The 13,280-nt window shown below is 34.1% G+C and overlaps 1 protein-coding gene across 1 annotated transcript in view; it reads right to left on the minus strand.

Annotated features, from left to right (window-relative positions):
- Nucleotides 1-13,280, minus strand: part of TTC27 (tetratricopeptide repeat domain 27) — a 113,646-nt gene that overhangs the window by 79,134 nt on the left and 21,232 nt on the right. Inside the window, exons 6-9 of the mRNA XM_053939484.1 lie at nucleotides 12,574-12,738; nucleotides 8,471-8,607; nucleotides 4,246-4,358; nucleotides 12-78 (exon numbers count right to left, since the gene is read on the minus strand). Of these exons, the coding sequence (XP_053795459.1) occupies nucleotides 12-78; nucleotides 4,246-4,358; nucleotides 8,471-8,607; nucleotides 12,574-12,738 (482 nt within the window). The remainder of the gene's footprint in view (nucleotides 1-11; nucleotides 79-4,245; nucleotides 4,359-8,470; nucleotides 8,608-12,573; nucleotides 12,739-13,280) is intronic.

A 13,280-nucleotide genomic window follows, 5' to 3' on the forward strand; every position in this document is an offset into this window, starting at 1 on the left:
AAGTTACTTACTGAAGTAAAAGCCAGAAGTTCCTCTTCAGTTAATTTGTGTATTGGATTGTTCTTTTGGAAATCTATACTGTAAAGAGAAAAGAAAAAAATAAAACAATGCTGATTTCATCTTTAGAACAACATTATTCAGGACACATTTTTCAAACTTGCAGAAATCTGAAGGAAATTCTGGAAATGACAAATGGGAGTATGGTATGTGCAGAAAATGACCTAGACCTAGAACACACAGAAATAAAGAACCATTTAGGAGACTAAGATATTTTATAAATACCTTCCCAACACCACCCTCAAGTGAAATGTCTTACTTGGTTTAAGCTTATGGGAATAACAATTTCACTAATCCCAAAAAAAGCTTAAAACCTATTGTTTGCTTTTACAGAGATCTGTTTTGAGTTTAAATCCTATAACTAATTGAACGCAGATTCTACAAATCAAAAAACTACCAATGCTCAAGAAGTGCTGAAGGGTAATCTCACTCCTTCTCGTGACTCAAAAAACATGAACAGAGGAGTCCATCTCTCACTAACCAGCATTACCATTACCTTGAAATATTCACAGGGGGAAAACCAGAAGAAAACACAGAGGTGAGAATTAAAATTATTTTATTCAGAGTTGGATATGCTTTCAGAGATGATAAAGAAATCTGGCTTACAACTCTGTGTGGGTGAATGTTTTCCTTATACAACAGCTCCCCAACATTTACAAACATACTACAAGAGATATCACCAAATTGCACAAAAACCAACAAAAGCTGTAATTCAAGCTCCCTGTTAAAACCAAAGATACCAAGTGAAAATATATCCCAAACTGTACCACCAAATCACCAAACCCATATAATGGCTATATATATAAGCCCAAACTTGTCACACTAAATTCTGCAGCAGGCTTCATATTCTAGGCTAAAATTGCAAAGATACTTATTGTGGTAATAGATTACAGATTCAAATTACGCCCTCTACATTACTTAACTTTCTTTGAAGATTACTTTGCCTGGTAATTCAGGCATGATTTCTTCTACTTAAATGCACACAGACTACTCATAACAATTCCTAGAAGAAGGCTTGAGAGCTCTTCCAGCTCTTCTTCCTGCACTACAAACCTCTCACTTCAGATATATTGTTACCTAGTCTGTTCCCCTGACCTCCCATGATGGAGGTTCCAATCACACTTCATACCATTTATGCTGATGTTTCATAATACCATCAGCTTCAGCAAACTATTTGACTGTGGCCATATGGACATAAAGGAAAGTTAATAACTATTGCTTCAATAGTTAATTGAGATTTTCCCTGACCTCCCCGCATTAAAAAAGAAAGAACCCTATGCTGTTGGTGTACTGTTTTGAAAGTGTTAGGTAACATTGCTAGGAAAGAAATTTTGATATATATCTATATCTATGTACAGATATCTACTCTACCTCATTGTTTTTTCCCTTCCTTGTGAAAATTTTCATGCAAACAGGAAAGTTATACAGAATTTCACTACTTCACTTAAGCATTTTTTCCATATCTAATGTCAGCTGCTAGCAGACAGAATTCTAGTCGGCTGGATGTAGTCAACTCAACTGACTTCAGGTAAACAATAGCAAGTTTCTCTATGTATGGGGGGAGGGAGATAACCAAAAAAAATAAGAGGAAAAAAAAAGGCAGCAAGAAAAGTTCAAGGATTATACCAACTCAACAGCAGTTAAGCAAGCAGAATGTTAAATGACATGACCGTAGCTTTCAAAAAGCACAGGTGAACCAAGGGACAGTTAAATTTTGACAAAGTGGAACTTATTTTTCATCATCCTAAAAATATATTGATTCAAGCAGGAAGGATTAATCCTCTTCTTATTCTAGATCAATTTTTGTCACAGCTTTTCGAAGCTCTTCCAGATCAAAACAGTGCTAAAATAGATCTGATTTCCATTTCTGCCACATCCATTTACAAAGCTTGAAGACAAATAAGTACAGAAATGTAACTCTTGAAAGATAGGAGAACAACTAAATTGTTTTAATTATTTTCTGTACTGAATCAAATCAAATTTAAAGCTATAATTTGAATCTGAATCTACAGTAGAACTGTACCATAGTTTTAAGCATTTCTAATGACTTATTAGTTCTTGTCAGACTACTTTATGAAAATTTAATTTCTATGACCTGTATTTGTTCTAGTTTCAAGGACAGATAAACCAGTTCATCCCAGAGAATTTCAGGAGTTGAAATCTGAGTGGAATTTAGGATCTACTGTGTAAGATCTATGATAAGGGATCTTTTCATAACAATATGAAGAGAAGTCATTAATCATCACATCACTCAGTTTTGTAAACTATTTTCTCGCCACTCTTGAATGTTGTCTTAAGGAGTTTATTGAAATAAAAGAGGGAAAGAATACAATAAGAAACAGACATTCTTTAGAAAGATTAAACAGAACCTTGGAGTAAGATGTACTGTGCAGCAGAAAAAGGTATTTTCTAGTAAAACAGCAAAAGTTAATTGTCAGTAGCTTACAACCAATTCTTAAACCTGACTAGGCCTATCTTGACAGCCTAATGGATAAAGTATCCAGCTTAACTAATGAGTTGCAAACTTTGGGACTTAATGACCCATATTTGCAACAGTGGAATTAATAGCAATCAAAGCATCACTTTCTGGATTATGACTACATACTTGTTTCAAAAACTGATTTTGAAAGATGAAAAATGTTAAAAAAGAACATTTGCTAAAGCTATTAAAAATTAAACAGCTTACAAAAATTCTAAAGCTAACTTATTAATTATTAAATGAGGCATTTACCCTCCAGAACTGCAGTCCTCATGCAATAAAGCACAGAACCTGTTATAGAAGAAGGATGTTTTGCTTAAAAGCCAATGCTAAATGCTTTAACATGTCTATGCTTCCTCACAAACTCACATACCAATAGCTGGTATTGACACCATGGGTACAGCCAGCAATCCAAGCCTAAACTCTACTCTGTTACAAGAAGAATTCTCAAAGCCGGCATCCTATTACAACACACTTTCTGCAACACAGCTGGATCTCACATCTTGACTCCATTTCTGACTGAGCTTCAGTCACTTAACGTTATCACACCCACTAAATGGCATTTACCATTCCTATGGGGAAGCAACACTGAAGTTGGTTTGCTTGGTTGTCTTCAGTTTTGTCTTGCCAAACTCACATATACACACAACTGACAGTCAATATGGTTCCTAGCCACCGCTCAGAACACGACAGCAGTGGTTTCAAAGTCAAACACGATCATGATCAAGAAACCTACTGTGCAGCCAGCCAATGTAAAACTCAAATTGTACTCTTAAATGAAAACGAAAATAAAAGGAAAAAGAGCAGTAGGCAAATTAAAATTTCCTTCAGAAGGGAGGGAACAGGAAGGATAATATAACCTGAACATAAGACAATACTGTGTTAAAAAAGAAATCCCCATGAAAATGGTCCTTGCAAGGGAAAACCTTTGCCTTAACTTGAGTCAGAGTGCAGAAGACTAAATGGGCTAAGAATTTATATCAACCCACTGTTCACTACATGGTCCTCAAACTGGATCAAGTAGATTCCATCATTTTGCAACTCATAGATCAGAAAAGCACTTTGAGAGTCAGTGATCATGAACACTGCACCAAAGTCACTGACTGACTATATTATACTTCTACATGCCATAACTTCTGATCCTCAGATCTCAAGCCTACCTTTTGTTCTTCTATTACAAAACTCATGTAGCATACAATTTCTAAAAGTTAGAGGAAAAAAAACAAGGTGCAAAATCACAAGGACTTTATACTACAGCTTTCAACCAGCAAAGGACACTGAATTTATGCAAGTATTCACATTTCAGAGAAAAGCAGGGCAGTGTTTTGCTTGATGGTTGATCCTCGCAGGAAGCTGGCAACTGCAGAATCTGAAATATGTTTTCAGAATTTACCAAAGTGTTATCACTGTATGGTAGTTAATGCCAGCAATATCAGCTGAAATGTAATTAACCTGAAGCACAAAGAATATAAAGCTTTTTAAAGATAAAACAACAATATAGCTATTAATGAAATATTGCTGAAATTCTGAACTGAACACTAAAGCTCACTCTGTTATCCATCTATAATGCAAATCTTTTAGCCTTTTAGCCAAGCTATATAATAAGGAAGGAAAAAAGTCCCATCAAATCACCATTTCATTATTTCATTGTAACGATTCATGCAGTTGTTTGTTTGAGTTTTATTTAAAGTAACCATAAACTAACTTACCATATTCCAAGGATTACAGCAAGCTCTTCTGCAGACAAATCAGGTACCTGGTACTGATCAGCATCTGCTAATTTTATCTCATTAAGCACTGTGTCATCATTTAAATCATAATTCTGTTGGAAGAAAAAAGAGTATTTTAAAATAGAATTATGCCTTTAAAATATGAAAAAATATAGACTTGTTTGGAAAAGGATAATACTACAATTAAAGAATGACACAATGCAAAGTAATTAACCATTATGAGAGAATAACTAAGTAATAAAGCCAGTACAAGGAATTATCACCTAAAACATTTCTGCTACAAATATACTATTTCTTATGCATGAGGAACAGCATTCAGAGCAACTCTAAGGTTAGCTAATATCAATTTTCTACTTAAATAAGCCTGAAGGCAGCTCCCCTTTTCAAACTGTTGCTCATAGAATTATCAGCAATTTCATCCTCTATTATATACGTACAGACAACTGAAACAGACTGATGTTATGGTCATTAATGCAGGTTTTCAGGCTAGCCACCTTGGACACCTGGGATTTTAAGGATTTCTGTTTAAGTATCAGCAAAATCCAACTACATAAACCATGACTTCTGACAGTAAAGGTGAATTTCAAAAAAAACCTAGACACTGAAAGACCTCACTGAGCCAGCACATTCTGAAAACATTTGCTCGTGGACAACTACCTATGATTTTCCATAAAATTTCCTCTGGAACACACTTTTATTTAAAAAGTCTTAACTTGAAGAAGAAAATAATATAATCTATGTCTGAAGAGTGCAAATTACCATGTCCATAGAATCCCTGTTTGTTTGAAAACAACAAAAGATTTCCTTGGCTGCAAAGAGCAACTAGCTGTAATACTACTTCCTTCTTCCCTTGAAAAACAAACCCAAAACAAAACAACTGGTCCTGAAACCAATCATCATACTACTGGTTTTTAGTAACCAGTAGTAGTTTTTACAAACTATTAAAAATAGATAATGGATTTATATTAACAGTTTTTCAAATTTCCTATTAATTTCCCTTCAGTGTCCCAGTAGTAGCTGTTTCTCATTTGTATCTTCCGTTGGCAAGGTCAAAATGAAGTTCCACAGAAGAACAAAGAGCAAACAGGAATGCTTTGAAGTGTATTATCTGCATTCATCACCAGTATTTTATCACTACATAAATGAAAGGAAATTGTGATTTGACAGAAAATGTGAAGAAAATATGGGTTTTTTTAAGTGGATAAGGAAGATATTCACAGTTTTAAAGTCAAACTTATTACCATCATTTTCTTCACTTACTACATTAGACAATATGAGGATTATCTACCACTTCCAGTGGAAAATTATTTTAGAACTAGTATAATGATACTTCATCAGGTGTAAGATAAATTACAATTTAACTTATATGGCAATTAGTTAAAAATTTTCACCTTCAGTCTAAATAATTTTTAAAATCTAACTTGTATAAATCGTACTAATTACTTTAGCTTCACTATGAATATTGATCAACTGAACTCAACTGTAATTGTATGCCAAAGCTTTAAAGTGTGACTTCCATTCCTAGATATAAAAAGAACTTCCTCAAAACATAAGAAGACTCTGAATTGTTTAAAACTGATCAAACTATTTTAACATACCACTTCATATCAAGAGTTCTTATGCATCACCTCAAGCCTGAGGCTTTCCTTTCACAGCAACTGACCTGGGAGCAAAGTTTTGAATTTACAATCTTAAATATTTATTTTGAAATGCAAATAGTTTTGCTTCTAGCACCACCTAAGATAATAAAATTGCTCAGCATCAGAGGAAAGGACAAAGCCCTTGACGAGAAATCAGCATAGCTACCAATCCAACCATTGGACACATCACTATTTTGATTCTATTTTAATGGAATTGAATTACTCATGCTTAACTGTAAAATAACTTGTTCAGTCTTCCTACTGAACAAGACTAAGAGGAGAACTTTAAGACCATGGAGGTAAGCACTCCAAAATAGGAGATGAAAATTAGGTAGGACCAGTCTCAACTTATCCAAACTGTCAGGATACATAATTTTCCTAGGAAATTTTCCGTTCATCCAGGATAAATCCTATCTTGAGAAAAACAGAGTATTTTCCTTTATCTGCAAATGGCAGATGTAAAATAAGAACTCTGGAGAGAACTGGAAGACAATATGCCTATTTTAATTTAGTTTTTCATATGCATATGCTACTGCTGTGGAGATTCTCAGCACCTCTTGAGACTTAACTTATATACTTTTAAAAGACTATTCATGGCAATACATAGAAGATGCAACAAGCATCCTCCCTAAACTCAGACAGGGATGCAATGATGTTGTTGGCAGTTTTTGGCAGAAGGAAAATAGCATTAACTCCAACTTTAGCTAAAATAACTTCAAGATACGCTCAAGGCCAACAAATTTTAAATCAGACTGGCAAAAGAATCACTGGGATTCACTGCTAAAGTTAATTACACTGTACTGACAAACTACATTAATAAATTGCCTTTTGATACTACATTATCAAGAAAAACATTTTTTAAAAAGGGGAACAAAATGAAACCTTTAATTGATAATTCAATATATACATGAACTGAATAATCTGCTTAGTCAGATCTGGTATAATGACTGTGGCAGAACATTCACACAGGTTAATAATATGTCTGAACTTGAAATACCTCAGGTTTTCCTCAAAGCAGCACACACTACACAATTTTCTAGAATTTGACACACAACAGGATGCAGAAATAAAAAGTTCTGATTTTTTAATTTTTAGGTTTTTTTGAGAAGTAGACTGTGGGAACAGAAAGCCTCACTCTCTTTAATGAGGAGCCTGAGTAACTTATGACAGAATTGTATGACAGAGTCACTGAAATTTGCACAAAACTCAGCTCTCTCCCTGTAGCCAGAACCTCTTGTTTCTAGCTTTGCCTTTCCACTTTTCCAAAAGAGTAGATATGTTTACTTTCTCCAGCATTATTTTCAAGCTACACTCAGCAAAATTTTAGTAGGAAAGTATAGATCACATCAGCATTACTGCCTGATTTTTAAAGGTTCCAATTACCCAAATTTTCTTTCTCAAATTCTCTGCTAAACTTACTTCAGAAGCCCTGTGTCTGTTCATTGAAAGGACATGAGTACAATACTTGATTAGCAAGGACAAAATACTTCATTCTGAGTTATACCTACAGCCTAAGGCAGTGTAACCATTTTTATTGAAATGATGAAACAATTTTATTCCAAACTACAGTCTTTATCAGAAATAGACTACAAAGGCAAATTTGTGAGTAACTGGGAAAAAACACTCAAACAATATCCCAGTCAGGAACTCTGAGAACAATCCTATCATCCTAGCATCCTATCATTTAGTTCTAGATAAGTTGCAATGGAAGTCTATAACTGAGTGTGACATTCACCAGTCAGCCTCCCCTGAGCTCTCACTATCCTATAAGGGGTTGCCATATGTAGTTCTACCATAAGCCTAAGAACAAACAAGAAAAATCCAGATTAGTCTACTAAGATATTTATGCATTCAATTTAGAAATAGAGAAGTATTGACAATTTTTTTGCTTAAGATCCCTGCTTGACCTGGAAGTCTACCAAGGCACAATATGTTTTAATAAAGACTTTCCTACTTGAAGTATAAACTTGGGACCATAATGGCTCAATTAATCTTTGGCTTCTTTAGCAAGCTCAAATAAATTTAAATCTCTTTATGAGGGAAAAATGCCATCCTAAATCAATATCGTGGTTCTCAAGCAATTTATAATTGAAGTCATGATGCGCACCCTTAAGATCAGTAGGACCAACTCACATAATTCATGCCACAGGAATAAGTAGAGCAATTTCCTATCTTTGCACTGTAACTGAATACGTCTGCCAGTCCGCAGGAATCTCTGAAATCCTGTGATGCCTTATGGGCTATTTTGAAAATCTGCCTCTCACCTGTTTTCCTAGCTCCATCATTCTTAGCCACTAAAAATTAATGCATGAACTGTAGAAGATCATATTTGCAAACATGCTCTTAGTTGAGTAGCCACATCTGTCTTGCAGATATTCATAAGTTGTTTTACCCCACGTCCTTTAATATTAGGCAAACTACTACCCCACAGCTCTTCCACGAACTTTCAAAAACCCCAGCTAAGTTTCTCTAGGCACAACACACTTTTCCCTAGCAGACACCCAACAAAAGCCTCAGAACATTTTCATTTTAAGAAATTAAAACAATTCTTCTCAGATACATACTATTGTTAAGCTTTCTAGAGGTGTTGGAGCTGGACTTAGTTCACTGTGAGGAAGGAAGAATCCATCTGTTCTTTGGACATCCAAAATAAGCTGAGCAACGTATTTTTCCTGAAATCGTGTTCTCTTTCCCAAAGCACCTACAGAAAATATGTTTATATTCATTAACACTAAAAACCAGTAATCTAATCATATACTAGAGAGTTGTTAACAAAAAAATCCCAGACAGAATAGAGAAATACATTGAGAATTAACATATGAAATTTAGCAGCAGTTTAACTCTGCTTGATCTCTTTGCAGTGTTCTCATTGTCAGCAAACATACAAAGTAATATACTTTACAAACACAGCTATATAGCTCTTGCAAAGCTGCTTTTAATTAAATTCCCCATAACCCAGCATTTTAAAAACTCATAGGCATCAAGTTTCATCACTTCTCTACTTATTTCCAAGCAATAAACCAGAAACAATTGTTCAATTCACCTGCTAGAAGTGACTACAATGAGATATTTATGCAAATGAAAATCCCATAATATCTTACAGGCCATTATTTTAAATATTCCAAATCTTTATTTGAAGAGTAGGTCTTTGACAAAGGATCACAGACATGATGTTACCAGAATATGTCATGTAAGATACTATAAAAGTAATATTGGGAGTGAGTGAAACAGCAAACCAGTGAAGGCTCTATAATGAATTAACCAATATTCAGAATACACAACATGAAATTCCACTCAGTGTTGTTTCTTCAGTTCCTTATTGGACCCACTGACAATTTTTATTAGTTTTTAAAGGGGTAATTGACATTTACACCAAACTGTAAGGAAAAACGCATCTGTTCTTCTTCTGTTAGCAACTTTCTTGCAAAATGCAGAGAAATAAAAGAGTAATTTCAGGACAGTAACTTAAAATAACAGAATTTTAGCTCCTAACCAGAGCCAAAATGGAACTAAAAATTACTCTATAAAATTTGAAGGTTTGCTTGTTCATTATTACTGTGATACCATGCTCAGACAGTGTGAAATGGAGGAAGGAAAGCTAATTCACTGCTGCTTTTGCAGAACCAATTAAGATCAAATAAAGTTCTTATTTTTGTGCTAATTTTAAAAAATTTTCAGTATATAAAATTTTTGAGGTAAAGATGATTGACTACTCATGTGACGAAGGCCTGAAGATAAGGCCACTGTCCATAAGCATCATCCAGCAGAGGGACTGAAATAGCAGTCACACTTTTCTTCCTGAAAGTGGAAAGAGATGAGTAGGGAAACCAAAAATTAAATTGATTTCTCCTTTTCTGCCAATTACCATTTTAGTGGAAAAGCCCTGTATTAAGAGTTTATGAAAAAATGAAAAAGGTTCTAAAAATATCACTTTGAAAATCACACAGCACACTGCAGAGAGAGACACACAGAGAGAAATACTGGCTAATGATTCATACTAATTTTACACAGTAGCATTCAATTCTCTATTTTAATACTGCTTGAAAATCACTATGCTGTAATTCACTTCCTCTTATGTCTTACTGCCTAAATAGCTGAAGGAAACACTTGCAAACTTATTCTGGATACCAATAAAATTGCTTACTACCACTCAGAAACTGTGATTTGTTTATGCTCTCATATGTACATACTTCCCACCTAATTTTTTAAACCTAAGAATCCCTCGCTATTACAGGGACAAAACACTATTTTTTCCTTGAATATGTATCACATGTGTTAAAGCTGAGAAAAAATTTGGTTGGTTTATACCAGTACCACCACGGCAGTGCTCAAGGCCGGCTGGATAATGCCTTGAGAAACCTGCTATACTGGGAAGTGTCCCTGTCCTTGATCTTTAAGGTCCCTTTCGACCCTAAACATTCTATGGTATATCCTCACATAGTAAAAGGAACCTACACAGCAACTTTACTTTCTGTTTCATATTCAAAGTTCCCAGAGATGCGTTACTGGGTATGAAAAGAATAAATAGATCTCAGAGTTCAGCATTCTTAATCCTCTAGATCTGTTCATCTTAAATCTATTTTGGATTACTACTCTTCATTTCACTAAATTTATATGCAAGAAGGATATTGGAAATTGTTTTGTAGAGTTATTGATGGTTATGACTCATTGTGAGGAGCATAATGATGCTTTTCAGTAAAAGATGAACACTATACATATTTGGATAAATGGGACTTAAAAAACTTACACAAACCAAGTATGATTTATTCAAATATTACTGAAATAACTTTGGAAAATATTGGTCCTAAAAACTGATTTAAAAACAATATATATTTACAAGCTGTAATACAATACTCAGCTAGTAAGGATTACAATCATCAATGCATATAAACCTCTCCAAATCCTTTCCTAAAAAGGAAATCCCTCCAAAAAGCCTTAAAAATATCTTTGCTAGAGACTGGATTTTTACATTAAACCAAAGTCTTTTTCGATGATGCAACATTCCTCCCATTTAGCCCAAACATGCATGTCAAATGAATTTGCCTAGAATGCCAACAATTCCCACATGCTCTGTTCAGTTCATTTGCCTTCAGGTTAGACATAACTATGTTAATAGATTTATGGAGATAAACCACAGACCATTTAGGAGTTTCACAACATTTCTCCAAGATACTGTATCACCACGATCTTTCTCTGGGACTATCATAACCTCTTGGTAAAGTAATAAAAAATATAAATAATTCCACTGCATCCAGTCTTTTTTTTTTTTTTCTTCTCCAAACAAGAAGGTTTTTTCTAAGTTAGGTTTAAGGAAATTATTAATCCAAAATCTGAAGATATCCTTTAAAGGAAAAAAAAAAAAAAAATCCAACATGAAGAGACTGTCTCTTTGATTTTACTTATTCTCAGTTAATTGCGTTTTTATACCTAGAGTATCATCAAAGGTACTGACGTTCTTAATAAAAAAACAAGAAGATTTTTGACTCATTTTAAAGAAAAGTACTTAATACCAAGTTGGCAATAAATGCCACACTTGGAACACGCCACATGCACAGATTTTCTTGCATACAGGGAAAAGAGGATAGGATCAATTGAAATGTATAGATTTCCTTCAGATATAAACTATTATGCTTTATTTCCATTACATGTCTTTCAAAGTAAGCTTTTAAAACCTTTGAATAAATGAGCATGGAGTTCCACATAATTTCTGAGAGTCTGTATTTCTTCGGGTTTTTATTTGGTTTTTTGTGTGTTTTAGGGTTTTTTTGCTGCTGATGGCTTGGGTTTTTTTAAATTAAATTATTAAAATGATTCAAGGTATAAACAGGATTAGCTGCAGTTCCAACCTAGATATGAAGGAGCATGAGCCTTGTGACATAATGATACAATAAGTAAGAGAGCTGCAAGTTTCAGTTCCTTAGTGCTTTCCACTAGTAAGTCTTCAAGAAAAAACTAAATAAAGATTTTTTGCATTTCTATTCAGGTACAATCATAAGCTGTCACACAGAAAAGGAGTGATTTTATGTCATTTTGATTGCCTAGCAGAACTAGCTAGACCATAGATCTATATCTATACATGGAAAGTTTTAAGTGCAGCACTCTGATCTTGCTGACACCAAGGAATAGGTTCTGAAAGGATAACTACAAAGTCTCCATAGTGATTGAATCCTTGTGATCTCTGTTCATCAGAAATTTAACTTCCCTACTTATTTTCGTGATGATACCAGTCCCTGAAGTGACTTCTAAAAGCTATTTACATGGAGTAGATCTAAGCTAGTGGCACAAAAGGTGAAAGACTGCATCGAATCATCATGCAGACACCTTTATAAGTGCCTCCAAACAAACAAAACAAAACAAAAAATATTCATCATGACAGCAGTAGATGCAACTAGATATAGAATTTGACATAAAACACTAGAAAGAAGGCTTATAATACCCCAACTCCTCAAATAACCATTCGGAATTGATTTTTTAACTAGATGTCCTATTTCTCTTCCAAGCAATACTAATTCTTGGAAGACAAGTAAGACCTACCTGTTAAACATCAAGCTTTTTCAAAGTACAGTTATTTATTCCTTGGATATGTCACAAAAAATCCCAACAAGCCATAAGTTAGTTTGATCCAAGCAATCATCCTCTTAGACTTTACAAGCAAAGTAAACCCTACCTGTAAGGTTAATCTGCAGTTTTGTTATGTCTTTAGCCATATTGAAACAGTGTTTAGCTTTTTTATATTCATAGTAAAACAAAAACGTGTAGGCAGACTCAAGATGGAACTGAACTGCTAAGTGCCAGCTTTCACCATCTGTGAACAAAGCTTCTGCTTCTGTCACTGCAAATTAAGAAAAAGAAAAGAGATGAGAATGCAGTTCAGGAGAATGGTGTTTTAAAAATACATTTAATATAGCATGAGAGAAAGTCTGTTGCTCTTTACACCTTCACACATTTAAAAATTCACTGTCAGTGTATAGAAGATATATGTGATTTAAAGCATTTTTCAAGTTTTATATCTAAGGATTATTACCAGAAAAAAAAAGAAATGTTCAATCTTTGCTTATATTTAACAGCAAAGCTGAACTGGGAAATATTACTTCTGCAGAAAATAACTCTTATTGTATTGGACCTTCTAAAGAACATAAGAACAAAATATTGAGCTAATACCCACCCCTTAAGTAGAAAGCTTCAAATTAAAGTTTCAACAGCATATTGAGCATTGAATGATGGCTTAGGTTTCATAAGACATTTTCTGTTTGGTTGTTTTTTGTTTGTGTGTTGAGTTTTTGTTTGTTTGTTTTTTTAATAATTACTGACTTCCTGAGTGGTAAAGATCATGTTCTGCATCTGAACTGGAGAAAATACCTTTGTGAACAGACC

The sequence above is a fragment of the Vidua chalybeata genome, chromosome 3 (genome assembly GCF_026979565.1).
Source record: "Vidua chalybeata isolate OUT-0048 chromosome 3, bVidCha1 merged haplotype, whole genome shotgun sequence".
NCBI lineage: Eukaryota > Metazoa > Chordata > Aves > Passeriformes > Viduidae > Vidua > Vidua chalybeata.